The 16,307-nt window shown below is 37.5% G+C and overlaps 1 protein-coding gene and 1 non-coding gene across 4 annotated transcripts; both read right to left on the minus strand.

Annotated features, from left to right (window-relative positions):
* Nucleotides 1-5,791: 5,791 nt before the first annotated feature.
* On the minus strand, nt 5,792-15,097 carry LOC125248663 (nuclear mitotic apparatus protein 1-like). Of its 3 annotated transcripts, none has more exons than XM_048160764.1 (13): nt 14,795-14,897; nt 13,388-13,437; nt 13,227-13,312; nt 12,666-12,745; nt 11,426-11,511; nt 10,859-10,927; nt 10,692-10,782; nt 10,383-10,527; nt 7,140-7,273; nt 6,948-7,059; nt 6,304-6,422; nt 6,100-6,219; nt 5,792-6,023 (listed from the first exon to the last, which is right to left on the minus strand). In XM_048160764.1, coding segments are annotated over exons 1-12 (1,020 nt in total). In that variant the 5' UTR covers nt 14,796-14,897; the 3' UTR covers nt 5,792-6,023; nt 6,100-6,172. The 3 variants fall into 3 exon arrangements, with proteins under 3 accessions (XP_048016721.1, XP_048016722.1, XP_048016723.1); XM_048160765.1 differs by lacking the exon at nt 14,795-14,897 and adding an exon at nt 15,000-15,097 and having other exon boundaries at nt 5,882-6,023; XM_048160766.1 differs by lacking the exons at nt 13,227-13,312; nt 14,795-14,897 and adding an exon at nt 15,000-15,097 and having other exon boundaries at nt 5,882-6,023.
* LOC125249805 lies at nt 11,563-11,691 on the minus strand. Its single transcript, XR_007180658.1, has one exon. It is a non-coding gene; the product is annotated as a small Cajal body-specific RNA 14 (non-coding RNA).
* Nucleotides 15,098-16,307: the final 1,210 nt, after the last annotated feature.

Genomic DNA, 16,307 nt, shown 5'->3' on the forward strand with positions numbered 1-16,307 from the left:
CAAAAGACAAAGACAGACAGACGACAGACAGACAAAAGACAAAGCCAGACAGACGACAGACAGACAAAAGACAGACAAAAGGACAGACAAAAGGACAGACAAAAGGACAGACAAAAGGACAGACAGACAAAAGACAAAGACAGACAGACGACAGACAGACAAAAGACAGACGACAAAGACAGACAGACGACAAAGACAGACAGACAGACGACAAAGACAGACAGAGACAGACAGACAAAAGACAGACAGAAGGAAAAAAGACAGAAAAAAAACCCCACAGACAGGCAGAGGTAAAAAGACAAAGACAGACAGACGGCAAGAAAGACGGACAGCTAAAAAGACAGACAGATAATATAAAGTCTTTGGCATGTTAAGAGTAAATATGAACCTTTAAAAACACCACTACAAAATACATTTAATAAAATTATTTTATTTCAAATACATTATTGCAAAACAATTCAATCTATAAAGTGAAGAGAAGACAAACAAACAAGAAAATGATGGATAAAAATAAATCCAGGGTTTGTCCAGAAATGATCCTGGACTTCACCTGTGGAAAGAGAAGGCAGTTTCAGAAAGTTCATGAATCACAATAAAACGAGGCATTACCTCCTAACAGCAGATACATACAGGCAAACGCTTCAGGACAGACCGTCTCACAGTTACTTCTATTGCTCTCCCTAAACACACAAAATACCTTTTTTAAACGTAGACTTAAATATTGTGCCGATTCACCATGCATTAGTCTAAATCTGAGATCTACCAGCTCAACTGAAGTCTCAGTTTTTCCTCTTCTAGTGGTTCATGCTTCATGCTGTTTGTACCTGTTTGGCATTGAAGGTTTTGGAAGACTTGTTGCGGGGACATTTTCTCAGCGCCGAGAACCGAGGAGATCTGCCGTTAGCGGCGCTGGCCACTGTGGGAGTATTACAGGCGTCTTCACGGAGCTTGAGGCCTCGCCGCAGCAAACTACCTCCACCACTGCGCTTTGGCGTATTAGCAATCATGAACATCACAGATTGCTTTTGCTTAGGCTAGAGATGAAAAGAGAAAGGCAGAATTATGTGAATGTGTGAATGTCATGTGTGTGCACTTATATAAACTACTCTACCTGAGAGTTTGAAAGTCTGTTGGCATGCCGGCTCTTAACTGTCGCCGTCCGAGAGATGCAGCTCGCCAACTTCTTCAGCAGCAGCACATGGATGAAGATGATGCAAAGGATTGCACATCATTCAGAAAAGACTTCCTTACAGGATTAGTCCACTTTCAAATAAAATTTCTTATAATTTACTCACCCCCATGTCATCCAAGATGTTCATGTCTTTTTTCGTCAGTAGAAAAGAAATTAAGGTTTTTGATGAAAACATTCCAGGATTTTTCTCCTTATAGGTGGACTTCAATGGCCTCCAAACGGTTGAAGCCCTTTTGAAGCCCTTCGTTTAAAGCCCTTTGAAGCTGCACTGAAACTATAATTTGGACCTTCAACCGTTTGGTGCCCATTGAACTCCACTATATGAAGAAAAATCCTGGAATGTTTTCATCAAAAACCTTAATTTCTTTTCGACTGAAGAAAGAAAGACATGGACATCTTGGATGACATGGGGGTGAATAAATTATTAGGAAAATTTTATTTGAACGTGAACTAATCCTTTAAAGCTTGACATGAGATAATTCTAATTCTAACTTTTTGAAATGGAAGTTTATTGAACCTTTAGACTAAGTTTGCATACATGTTTTTTTGCTGAGCATCATATTTGATACATCAGGATCATTGTAAGATATTTTGATATAATTCATGGATTATATCGTATGATATTAGTGAGAATATGGAGGGGAAAACACCTCAGTTTCAAAGGGCTAAACTGCATAATTTGCACCAAATTGCATATTTTGCTCAATTTATATGGCCAGAAAGTAAGATGAAATTCTGATGCTTGCAATTATAAATTAATGAGATCTTCATAACAGTATAACAGACTACTATTGGCATTAAACAAATATCAGTCGTCACTCCATCTGACAACAATGTGTTTAAATGCTTAGTTTTATGAGCAAAGCTCTGTAGTTTTAATACATAATGCAATGCATTACAATGATGATTGAGAGATAAACAAATAAACCTTCTTCAAAAGCCTGAGGATCATATTTGATGCACTGATTTTTCAAAAAAAGAAAGAAAAACGGATGAATAATCAAGTAAACCTAAGTTGCTTCAGTCCATTAAGTGTTCATTTTGAAATAATTACTAAAATATCAAAGTTATTTAACTATCAAAGTTAGTTAAAGTCTAAACTGTCAAACAGGCAACAGAAGGCATGTAATAGATTGTGTGCAACAACTTTTTCAGCAAAGTTGAAAATATGTAGAGGTCTTAAATTGTGTATCAAATATGAAACAGTATGCTTTATAGGGTTAGAGAAAATTCTCCTTTAAAATTCTCGTTCGATCGTACCTCAGGTGTGTCAGGTGTTCCATGCAGATAGAATCCTGGCCGCTTGCGAACCTGTAAGGCGTGTTTATTCTGTGAATCATGCAAGTGCAAAGTGGCACTATAACAACTACATATGTATTATCTACGTCAGAAATTTTTAAAGGGATAGGTCACCCTAAAATGAAAATTAAGTCATCATTTACTCGCCCTGGTGTTGTTTTAATGCCATACACCCTTCTTTTTCGAACCACAAAAGGTGAATTTGTAAAAAAAAAAAAAAAAAAAAAAAAAAAAAAAAGTCCCTCTCGCACTGGTCCATATAAATGGCAGTGAATAGCGATCAACATCAAGCTTTTAGAAGTATTACAGAATGGTCCAATACTATTCTAAGAATGGTCCATCCATTCTAATTGTTCTGGGGGCTATATGATTTATGAAAAAAAAAAAAAAAAAAAAAAAGTAACAATGTTGTGTAACAAAAATCCTGACCTCGGCCATTAGTCTTCTGTTCACAGCGTGCGTTGTGAAACTCTATCACCACCGCAATTCACTCCGACTCACCCAGAAAAAAAAAAGTTGTGAGAAATGAATATGAATAAAAATGTGACATGACATACAATCCATGTACATTCTTCTCTGAGGTGAATATATCTGTTGTGTCTGTCGTAACAAGAAGTTATAGCGTTCCCATCTGTCAACTGTCATTCTGACAGTCATACAAACAGAGATAGTCAACTCAGTGAAGAAAATGCACGGATACTTTTTTGGGATTTCTAAGGTGTTGCATTTCATGTCATTTTTTTGAATTAATCTTAATTTTTTCACAACTTGTGTGTTTATCTGGGCGAGTCAGAGTGAACTGCGGTGCAGATAGAGTCTCACAAATGCATGCCGTACACAGAAGACCAATGGCCAAGGTCTGTTTTTTTATTATATAATACATTAAATGTCTTCCTGTTTTTCACCAAACATTATAGCCCCAGAACACTTCAAATGGACAGCACATGTAGCATGGGACCATTCTGTGATACTTTTGCATCTTTTTTAAAAAGTCTGATGTTGGTCACTATTCACTGTTATTATATGGACGAGCATGAGCAGCCCGAAAAAGAAAAAAGGGTGTATGGCATTGGAACACCACCAGGTGAGTAAATGACGACTTAATTTTCGTGTTAGGGTGAACTATCCCTTTAATGCCAAGGTCAAGACCCCCATTGGACCCATTTTACAGACTGTGCTGACACGTTCTCACAGTTTATAACGGAAAAAAAATAATAGCAATTTTAATATTTTCATTGTTAAAAATGTAATGTACATTTATGACACTATACTTTGTGTTAACATTAAACTAGTTAATGCTGCTGTTATAATACAATGCCTGAGGAAGCGACAGCAAATTTGACATCTTTTTCCACTTCTAACCAACATAATCTTTTGATAACTTTCGTAAAACTGTCAAATCACCATTTTCTTTTGCTATTGGAGCAAATGGGAATGTAAAAATTATATTCCTTTGAGCACTATAGAAGTTTACCAAACTATGACAACTTGCGATTCTGAGAAAAGGGTCCAAATTGATATGAAAAACCCATTGTTTTAAAGGTGCCCTAGAAGTTCTTTTTAAAAGATGTAATATAAGTCTATGGTGTCCCCTGAATGTGTCTGTGAAGTTTCAGCTCAAAATACCCCATAGATTTTTTTAAATTCATTTTTTTAACTGCCTATTTTGGGGCATCATTAACTATGCACCGATATATAGGTTGCAGCCCCTTTAATTCTCGTGCTCCCCCTCCCCCGGAGCTCGCGCTTGCCTTGAATAGCATAAACAGTTCACACAGCTAATATAACCCTCAAAATGGATCTTTACAAGATGTTCGTCATGCATACTGCATGCATCCATCGGATCATGTGAGTATTGTATTTATTTGGATGTTTACATTTGATTCTGAATGAGTTTGATAGTGCTCCGTGGCTAAAGCTAACATTACACACTGTTGGAGAGATTTACAAAGAATGGAGTTGTGTTTATGAATTATACAGACTGCAAGTGTTTAAAAAATTAAAATAGCGACAGCTCTTGTCTCCATGAATACAGTAATAAATGATGTTAACTTTAACCACATTTAACAGTACATTAGCAACATGCTAACGAAACATTTAGAAAGACAACTTACAAAACATCACTAAAAATATCATGATATCATGGATCATGTCAGTTATTATTGCTCCATCTGCCATTTTTCACTATTGTTCTTGCTTGCTTACCTAGTCTGATGATTCAGCTGTGCACAGATCCAGACGTTAATACTGGCTGCCCTTGTGTAATGCCTTGAACATGAGCTGGCATATGCAAATATTGGGGTCATGCATATTAATGAGCCCAACTGTTACGCAACAGTCGGTGTTATGTTGAGATTTGCCTGTTCTTCGGAGGTCTTTTAAACAAATGAGATTTATATAAGGAGAAAACAATGGAGTTTGAAACTCAGTGTATGTCTTTTGTTATTCAAATATGCCAAGGTAAATTCAATTTTTAATTCTAGGGCACCTTTAACATTTGAAATCAGCCATACTTTTTAAATCAAACAATTTTAACAAACAAAAACTGAAAAGAAATCAAGTTTAATCGTTCTGAATTACCATCAACTGGTTAATAATGTTATTTTATTGTTCCGTTTAAGATTTTAAATTTGACAGTCAACCAATCATGAAACCAAATAGTACTGCCTATGCAAATGTGACATTGACGCATCCAACACGAGCAAAATGACAGCTGAGCGCAGGCAAGTCATAACAGGGAAGTCACTGGAATTGGCTTTTGAATCTCAGGAGTTTTTGAGGATGTCACAAAAGTTAAAGCATTACATTTAAGTGAAAACGAATGATGTGTTGTGCGTTTTGAAACCAGTGAAAATTGCAAGTTACTGTAGAAACGCTACTATTCAGGAAATGGAGGGGGGAAAAAACTCTTTATACAAGTTAGCATTGTGGATTCATGTATGGTCAGACACACGCATGTCATTATATAATACATACTCTTAGACTTGTCTCTGCATCTCACGTCCTCATGGTCATCGATCATCTTCATCCTCTCTTGCAGACGTTTCTCAGCAAAGTCCACCTGAAACAAACAGCTGCATGTGAAACTAAACTGAAAACTACAGAAAGAGAAATCAGTGTAAACCATTCAGTAGCTTTTCACTTTGGCCTTCGCCTGGTCTCGTTCCATCTGCAGGGTTTTCTCAAGAGATGTCCTGATCTCCTGTGACTCCTGGTATTTACTGCTGTAATGCTGTAATTGTTTGAATAATATCTTCAGATTCTCCAGGAGCTCCTTATTCCGCTGCTCCCATTGTTGAGCAAGATTTTTAAGAGTGAGAATGCCGGTCTTTTGTTTTTCCAGCTTCAGCTCCAGCTGAGCTCTAAGCCTATCAGACTTCAGCTGTTGATTCTTCATCTCAGTTTTAATAGCACTTATTTGAGTGTCACTCTCTGAGGAAAGAGCTGAAATCCTGGCCTGAAGTTCCCTGATGATCTTCTCAAGCTCCTGAACTTTTTCTTCAGTTTGAAGGCTCTCGATTTTGTTCAAAGCCTGATAAGAGACAAGGTTGCAAATTACTAATCCTTTAACAAAATGAAGTGACATACATTCAGGTATGAATAAATACCTTGTGTTTGACGGCCTTGTTCAACTCGTGCTCGAGAAACTCCTTTCTGCTCCTCCACTCGGCCTGTGACGTTTCATGAGCCATCGTGAGTTTGGTAACTTCCTCCTCGGCTCTCGCCAGCTGAGCGAAGACGTTTCACACCTGATGAGTCCAGAGTGAGAGCGGGGGGTATAAAAACAAAGTAATAGTATAAAAGTATCCCACCTGAGCAGAGAAAGTTTGGTTCTCCTCCATTGAGTTCATGCATTTTTTTCTCTTTCTGGCGATTTTCGGTTTTTAAATCTTGGCACTGCTTCAAAACCTCATGCACTCTGTTGAGAAGACTGTACAAGAAAACAAAAAACAAAATTGTTAATCCACTAACTAACATGAACTACCAATGAGCAATTTTTTTTTTTTTTTTTTTTTTTTTCCATAGAATTTTACTTTCTTTAGTGTGTAATGTTGCTGTTTGAGCATGAAAATGATCTACAAAAGTCCCTCCAGCAGGAGTTATTCTCTATATCAGTGTTTCTGAACTCCATGAAACGCCTCAATTGTGGTCTTGAGTTTTCTTCCCTCACAATATTCCTCATTTAAATAATTCATATGCAGAATAAAGGGGCGGGGCCTGATTGAGTTAGTTAGAAGTGTGTTGAAACCCGTGGTTATGGTAAGGGGCGGGACGTTTCCCAAACACGCTCAAAGCGCTTGACCAATCACAACACACTGCTCCAGCCGACCAATCAGAGCACATTGTGCTTTTCAGAAGGAGGAGCTTCATAGAGACAGGAACTAAACAGAGCGTTATTGACAGACTGGGAAGAGAGGAGACATGCTTACTCAACCTTAACCTTCTTGCGCCTCACCTCTCGTTCTTCTCCTGCAGCTCCAGCAGAGCATCTTTATGGTCTTTCTCCAGTTCTCGTTGTTCTCTCAGCATTCGGTCCACCCTATGCTGCAGCTGGATAATCAGACCCTCTGTGGGTGAAAAGAGGGAGAAATTCAACCACATTTTCAGCAGAGTTTATGTCATTCACTCCAGACAGCATAAATTATACCTTTTTCTGAGATTATGTTGATCTGATTGGCCAGTTCTTTCTCCAGCGCATCTTTCATGTCTCGCCCATGTGCCAGTTCTTTTCTGAGTCTTTTCAACAATTGTGGTGTGCTCAATACATCCTGCACTGGAGAGCTGGAGATGTGAGAAAGAGTTAATGACCTTTAACACAGGACGCGGCAAGCAGTGGAATCGATGCACGGCTGCCGCTTTCACTCATAGTCAAAGCATTTTGTGTAGTCGAGGCGGTGCTTAGGGCGGACATTTCCAGAAGTACAATCAAGTCAAGTCAAGTCACCTTTATTTATACAGGGAGTGCAGAATTATTAGGCAAGTTGTATTTTTGAGGATTAATTTTATTATTGAACAACAACCATGTTCTCAATGAACACAAAAAACTCATTAATATCAAAGCTGAATATTTTTGGAAGTAGTTTTTAGTTTTAGCTATTTTAGGGGGATATCTGTGTGTGCAGGTGACTATTACGGTGCATAATTATTAGGCAACTTAAACAAATTTATACCCATTTCAATTATTTTTACCAGTGAAACCAATATAACATCTCAACATTCACAAATATACATTTCTGACATTCAAAAACCAAACAAAAACAAATCAGTGACCAATATAGCCACCTTTCTTTGCAAGGACACTCAAAAGCCTGCCATCCATGGATTCTGTCAGTGTTTTGATCTGTTCACCATCAACATTGCGTGCAGCAGCAACCACAGCCTCCCAGACACTGTTCAGAGAGGTGTACTGTTTTCCCTCCTTGTAAATCGCACATTGATGATGGACCACAGGTTCTCAATGGGGTTCAGATCAGGTGAACAAGGAGGCCATATCATTAGATTTTCTTCTTTTATACCCTTTCTTGCCAGCCACGCTGTGGAGTACTTGGACGCGTGTGATGGAGCATTGTCCTGCATGAAAATCATGTTTTTCTTGAAGGATACAGACTTCTTCCTGTACCACTGCTTGAAGAAGGTGTCTTCCAGAAACTGGCAGTAGGACTGGGAGTTGAGCTTGACTCCATCCTCAACCCGAAAAGGCCCCACAAGCTCATCTTTGATGATACCAGCCCAAACCAGTACTCCACCTCCACCTTGCTGGCGTCTGAGTCGGACTGGAGCTCTCTGCCCTTTACCAATCCAGCCACGGGCCCATCCATCTGGCCCATCAAGACTCACTCTCATTTCATCAGTCCATAAAACCTTAGAAAAATCAGTCTTGAGATATTTCTTGGTCCAGTCTTGACGTTTCAGCTTGTGTGTCTTGTTCAGTGGTGGTCGACTTTCTGCCTTTCTTACCTTGGCCATGTCTCTGAGTATTGCACACCTTGTGCTTTTGGGCACTCCAGTGATGTTGCAGCTCTGAAATATGGCCAAACTGGTGGCAAGTGGCATCTTGGCAGCTGCACGCTTGACTTTTCTCAGTTCACGGGCAGTTATTTTGCGCCTTGTTTTTCCACACGCTTCTTGCGACCCTGTTGACTATTTTGAATGAGCGGCTTGCCACTTGTCTCGATCATAGCTTCGAAGCTTGGCATTTTAAGACTGCTGCATCCCTCTGTCACTATTTTTGACTTTTCTGAGCCGTCAAGTCCTTCTTTTGACCCATTTTCAAAGGAAAGGAAGTTGCCTAATAATTATGCACACCTGATATAGGGTGTTGATGTCATTAGACCACACCCCTTCTCATTACAGAGATGCACATCACCTAATATGCTTAATTGGTAGTAGGCTTTCCAGCCTATACAGCTTGGAGTAAGACAACATGCATAACGAGGATGATGTGGTCAAAATACCATTTGCCTTATTTGCACTCCCTGTATAGCGCTTTTTACAATGCAGATCGTGTCAAAGCAGCTTTACAGTGATAACCGGTACATAATTTTGGCTGCACAGCAGCTCTTAAAGAATAGTGTCAATGCAGGCAGATCAAAGCACTGTTGAATATCAAATGTCAAGTGTCCCCAACTAAGCAAGCCAACAAGATCAACAAGGTCACATTTGTTTTTAAGCAATCAACTACGACATTTTGCATGTATTTGTATTTTTACCTGACAAACCAACTGTTATACTCATTTCTGATGGATCATACAACCAATAACTGTTTTCTATGTGAATAAATTGTAAATTGTCATTTATTCCTGTGATCAAAGCTGAATTTTCAGCATCATTACTCCAGTCTTCAGTGTCACATGATCCTTCAGAAATCATTCTAATATGATGATTTGCTGCTCAAGAAACATTTTTGTTATAATCAATGTTGAAAACTGTTGTGCTCTTCATATTTTTGTGGAATCCGTGATGCATTTTTTTTTAATCAGGATTCTTTGATGAATAGAAAGTTCAAAAGAACAGCATTTATTTAAATGGAATTCTTTTGTAACATTATAAATGTCTTTAAAGGTCCTGTTTTTCGTGTTTTTTTGAAGCTTTGATTGTGTTTATAGTGTGCAATATAACATGTGTTCATGTTTCGCGTGTAAAAAAAAAAAAACAGTATTTTTCACATAATTTACTTATCTGTATACCACTGTTTCCACGGTCATAAAAACGGGCTGATGACTTCCTTGTTCTATGAAGTCCCTCCTTCAGAAATACGTAACGAGTTCTGATTGTGCCAGCGGTTCCTGTGTTGTGATTCGACAGCAGCTTAGCGCTCCTTGCCCGGAAAAGTCACGCCTCTTACCATAACGTGGAGATGCACGCGCTCAGTGTTATTGTAAACATGTCTTTAATTTTACCCTATCAATTTGAGCCGGAATCAGACCCGGTGATTGGACTGCGGGATGAAAATAACAGCGTTTCGACGACATGGCGACAAACACACTCTACAAACGCAACTCTTGTGTATTCCTGTGGGCAGAGGTTAGTCAAAAAACTGTTTTAGTGACGTCATTAAAGAAGGAAGTAGAGGGATGTAGTCCAAACTGGCCGTTCGATGTAGGCGACTTCTGTTAAATAAAATATCTCGCTTGGCATTGAACTTTGAGCTTTAACATTTTACAGATTTTATTTATACTCTAACAACAACATTACACACTAACTAAAGTTTGAAACATGGGATCACAAAGAACGGGACCTTTAAAATGACACTTCATCAATTTGTGTCCTTACTGAATAAATGTATTACTTTAAAAAAAAATCCAACAAAACAAAACAAAAAAACATTTTGAATTGTAGTGTGTGGAGTTTACCACAAAATTAGATGATACAATGATGCACGGACACCCACCTGACCAAGCTGCAGGCCATCGTGTCAAGAAACTGAAATCTGGCGGGTTTTTGGACGCTCTTGATGAACGGAGACTTATCGTCATCGGTGTACAAAGGCGACCAACAGCTGCTCCCACAGCTGGAGGTGGAGAAGGTCACATCAGCTGTGGAGTGAAACAGAGAGAAGAACGTCAACTAGCATCTAAAGCAAAGTTCATGGTGAAAAATAAAAAGAACAAGATTTCTTCAAAAGTCTAACATCAATACAAATCATTAAGATGCATTTTAGGGACAGTAAATTAGCAAATGTGATAATGTGGCTACTTACGGGCTTTGGTGAGAAATTTATTTAGTTCATCGTCTAATGACAGACCATCAGCATCATCTTCTACAAAACGAAACATGGATGCGATCATCAACTGACAGAAACACAGAGAGCAAGAGAGTCAGTCGAGAAAATTCATAGACGTCCAAACAACAGTACTGAACGCTCACCCCTGTCTTTACGTCCAAAGGTACCATGTTGTACTTCGTAAAACCACAGTAACACAGAACAAGCACCACCTGCACACACACACAGCATATATGGGAACACATTCAAATGCTTTTCCCAAACACACACACTCAAAAAAAAGAGAAAAGTCTTTTTAAAATGTCCATTTTAAAAACACATTCCCCAAGTAAAAGGCTTTCATGTTTTTAAATAGAACATTTATATGAATAAGAAAAGTCTTGAATACATGCAAGAACAACTTCAAAATTTGAATGTCTCCAAATGAGGGTAAATTAATTTAACATCAGGAACAGTTATTGGGATTTATAATATTTAAGAACATTTATTAGTTGACACACAGTTATGAGGGTCTACAGAGGTCAACTAAATGTACTGTAGTTCAAACATTAAAGCATGGTGCTAGCAACACAAAAGGTCCTGGGAATCGAACCCATGACATGCATGAACTGATAAAATATATACTCTGAACGCAATGCAAGTCGCTTTGGATCATAAACAAAGAATAGCATCTATAATAAGAGTCTAATTCAGAGCAAAAACAAACATACCTTGGCGATCTGAAGTTCCAGCTCGATTCCCTGACTGATTTTCTGTAACATGAGGGATGCTTGTCTTGGGCTGAACTGAAAGTCATCTGCATGTTGAAGGAAACAAAGGTAAGCAGCAGTTTATGCAAACATGCATGTGTGTGTGGAACCATCGCACAGGGAGCCCGAACACTCGACAGGCCCTGTCGGCAGGAACCAGCATCTCTCTGTGTGGCGTCCAGGACTACGGCACTGCTCGGCTCTGCAGCCACATTGGGACAAACCACAGTCTGAACATCATGTCGCTCTGACCTGGAATCGAACCTGCAACCTTTCCACCCACAGTCCAACTCCTTACCCACTGAGCCACTGCTAATGTTACATTTTCAACTTGTGTAATGTTGCTATTTGAGTCACTCAATATCTATATACTGTCTCTGAACTTCCTGAAATGCCTCCATTGTAGTCTTGAGTTTTCTTCGGGGAACGAACACATCATAATATTCCTCATTTAAATAATTCCTGCCCCAAAGCATATGCAAAATAAAGGGGCGGGGCCTGGTTGAGTTAGTTAGTAGTATATCGAAACTTGCAGTTATGGTAAGGGGCGGGACATTCCCAAGTGCACTCAAAGCAGTTAACCAATCACAACACACTGGTCCAGCCGTCCAATCAGAGCACATTGTGCTTATCAGAAGGAGGGGCTTCATAGAGACAGGAACTAAACAGAGCGTTACTGACAGACTGGGAAGAGAGGAGCTGCAACAATGGAGAATATGGAGAAAATAGTGAGTTTTATGAACGTTCAAGCATGAAAACCTATTTTATCAGACCTAAAATGGCATAATAGTTCCTCTTTAAAGGGGACATATCATGAAAATCTGACTTTTTCTTGTGTTTAAGTGCTATAATCAGGTCCCCGGTGCATCTACCAACCCAGTAACTTTGTTTTGATAAGCCTTTCTCGACAAGCATGTGAAAAAACGAGCCGCTCACAATTCGCTCCCCTAGTGATGTAGGGAGGGGATTATATTACAATATTACTGCTCTTTAATCTGTACGTTTCCACGAATGGTGCCGTCATTTTGTTTTCACAAGCAACAACGTGTACCGGTTCAAACGCCGTAGCAAAAAACGCAACAAAGGGGGTGAGGCCAAGGTAAGACTGCTTATTGCTGAGACTTATATTACATCTTGTGAAAAGGGGCCTAATAGGTCCCCTTTAAAAGATCAGTCTGACAGGTTTGGGTTTGCTACTCACCCTGCAGTATGCTGAAGAGCATTTCCATCATATTAGGAGATGGTGACAAAAATAAACCATCATGGGACTCTTTCCCTTGTCTACAGAACAAGATGACACACATTAACAAACACATTTAAAGATACTAATTTAACAGATGCATTTATCCAAAGTGACTTACAAATGAGTAACAAAAAAACTAGACTAGTAAACAAGCTAGAACAGAAATAAAATGCAGAATGCAATGACTGGTTTTCTATACATTTTCTCAACAGGATTTCAAAATGAATTTAGTTTGCATTAGGTTTGTAAAGATCATGTGGTATTTTGCTGTTTAGACTACAAAAAAAATAACGCGAATTTGCATCAGAAATGCCTCAAATCAAAGTGAGTAAACTATAGTAGTCAACATTTGAAGTGGATCAAAACCTTTCATCAAAGTTGTCCTAAAACCTTCTTCTTAGGACTTCTTAGTTCTTAAAACAACATTGATGAACTTTTTTGATCCACTTCAAATGTTGACTACTGTAATAAGATATGAAAAGGCATTCCTATCGTGACCATCAGTACATCACAGCTCACACTCTGTAGGCAAGCTTAAGGAGTCGATGACCGTCCATCATCTGGGTGATTTTGTTAATAGGCTCCTCAGGACACACACTGTTGATCTGTCAGAAGAACATCAGTCAGTGTAAACATGTCTTTAAATGTCATGGTGTGATGCATCGAAAGAGTCGACTTACCCATGACAACAGTGCTGCTTCCTTAACCCCATTCAACTCCATGATAGACACTAGAAATAGATAACTACATTCACTACACAGAATGTGGATTTTTATGAATAGATATATCCACTACGGTGGCCAAGAAACCTCAATGTGATGCAACTGAAGAAAACACATGCAAATAGAAAACAAACCCAGCAAATTAAGAAAACATCCTCATCAGTTCAACAATGCATGTGCTGCAAATACTCTCAACACAACCAAATACAGAAATGCAATGCAACTACTCACAAGTGACGAACCTGGCTGGGACATGCTTTTTGTTTAATGTCTACTCGTCAGTAGTGTTGGGAGTAACGCATTACTACGTACCTTGAGTTATGTAATCAGATTACTTTTTCATATAACTAGTAACGTAACGCATTACTTTTTCAATTTCCAAAAAAAATAAAATAAAATAAAATAATAATAATAATCCAAGTTACTTTTTCGAATAAGTAACACAAGTTACTTTTTCATATTTATTGACTGCCAGCTCTCCTGTCCCCATATTGAGAGAAACAAAGTGCAGGTGTGTTGTGAGCGCTGTGTGAACATGATGGTTATTGTAGTTCTAGACTAAATTTGAACATGCATTTAGTCATCTCACTTGCATAAAAACATTCGGTATTCCTCAAAATAAATAAAAACATTGAAATGCAAACTTAGAATAATTAACTATATTAAATTACACAAATATATTTTATGCATTTAATCTCACTTGATCAACTTATGTCTTTGCTGCTGAACTTCAATGATCTAATTCAACCATGCCAATAAGCAAAAATTACTTAAGATTAGATTTAGAAATAAGAGTGGCAGCACAGCACAGCTGAAAGGTTTGAGCTGCGCCCTATACATACGTAAATATGCATTTCTTTTATTATGCATTATTTCACTTGTTGTGAAAGGACCTTATCATTTGCCAAAATATATATTTTTGTTATTAAAAAACACATAAGCAAGCCCAGCTGAGAAAAAGTAACACAAAGTAATGTAATGCATTGTAGTAATGTAATGCATTACTTTCGTAGTAATGTAATGCATTACTTTCATAAAAAGTAACGCAGTTACTTTTTAGAGAGTAGCACAATATTGTAATGCATTACTTTTAAAAGTAACTTTCCCCAACACAGCTCGTCAGAGGCGTTTTTGATGACCTGAAAGTTAAGGTTTTTTTTCCTTATCATCCTTATATGTATGTTGTGGGTATTTTCAGCGCGTTTGGTTGCATTAAGTAACAGGAGAACAGAAGCATTATCATTAGAATTAAAACACACTCGGATCAATTAAACACGATCTGTTGGTACAAAACTAGCAGGCACATACAAATACTTTATGAAAACAACAATTGTACCATAAAAAGAGGAAAGTCCAGAACTCAACTGGTTAAATATGTTGGGTATTTTACAACTTTTTGCCTCCTTAAAATGTGAAAAGCGAACGAATGACAGTTTCAAAAGCTTCACGGGCGCGCGGACATGTGGTTTGGTTTATCTCTGATGTTTCAACAATGCCAGAAGAAATGTCATCATGAAATAATCTATAACAGTAGGTCTCATTACAGAAATGAATAAACGAGATGTTTTACCGTATGTAATTGACTGAAACACTCGGCTCAAACCCAAAACTAATAACGACGCAGCAGCAGCGCGTTCACTGATCGTTTAAATGCAAGATGACGCAAAATGCCGCCCTTTATGCTTATTGGCTATCGTAAATTACGTGGCCAATGGAAACACTCCTCTTTCCAAAATGGCACAAGTTATCCAACAAACCTTTTCCTAAAAAGATATAAAAATGATCTTTCTGGATCTTGTGTATTCTGTAAAGTGGATACAGAAACTATTTTACATCTTTTCTTTGAATGTATGTATGCTAAATTCTTTTGGATCAATGTGGAATATTTATTTAATATGTTAAGTGGAATCAAAATTAATAATGAGAAAAGATATGTTATTTTTTATTATGACAAAAAAGGTATCTAAGAGTCATGTGTTTATGTTAAATCTTATAATATTACTTAGTAAATTAAACTCAATATCACCCATTTCAAGGCTGACATGAAGATTTATTTTGAAACCTTACAAGGACTCTCTAACCGCAAAGCAATCAGAACTATGGACATTTACAAAGGATTAAATTCCTCTTCTTTAATTTAACTATACATTTATACCCTTTTTCTTTTTCCTCTTTAATTTGTGAAAATATTTTTCTCTAATATCTTTGATATGAATGTTATTGTTCGTAATATATAATACCTAAGGTTAAAAGTGTTGTTTTATGATGCTATGAAACTCCTCAAAGCATTATTTGTAAAACATTTCTGTTAAATATATGTTAAAGTTGTACAATTATCTAATTTTGGAAATAAAATAAAAAAGGCATACGTTGTCGTAGTAATCAACGTTACTAAAATTCATATTTTAAATTTGAATAAACAAAAAACTGTAAACTAAACAATGTAAGGAAAATATACAATGTGGGTGCGGTTAAGAAATCTCAATTTAATTGTGATATCAACCTCAAACAACTTGGTTTGATGTGTTTTGATTTTCTAGCAATGTTAAAGTGCAACCTATTTTTAAAAATACATATTCTGTATGAACAATCCATTTGCATTAATAAACTTAAAAATTATATAACATTTTCTAAATGTTTTAAGTGCTTTCACTTCAGCAATAATCTGTCAATTGTCTTCTTTCAAAAGAGGCCAAACTTTGACTTACAGTATATTCCAAAGCATTCATTTATTAATTACAACCTTCAAAGTTTGTAAACTCCATTTTCATGTATAGCATAAAATATGGGATGACAGTTGTAAGTTAAGTTCTTCAACTAAATCTAAATGCTGTATAATGTTATGATCTTCCAAATAAAGTTACACCCCTTAAAATAA

The sequence above is a fragment of the Megalobrama amblycephala genome, linkage group LG16, assembly GCF_018812025.1.
Source record: "Megalobrama amblycephala isolate DHTTF-2021 linkage group LG16, ASM1881202v1, whole genome shotgun sequence".
NCBI lineage: Eukaryota > Metazoa > Chordata > Actinopteri > Cypriniformes > Xenocyprididae > Megalobrama > Megalobrama amblycephala.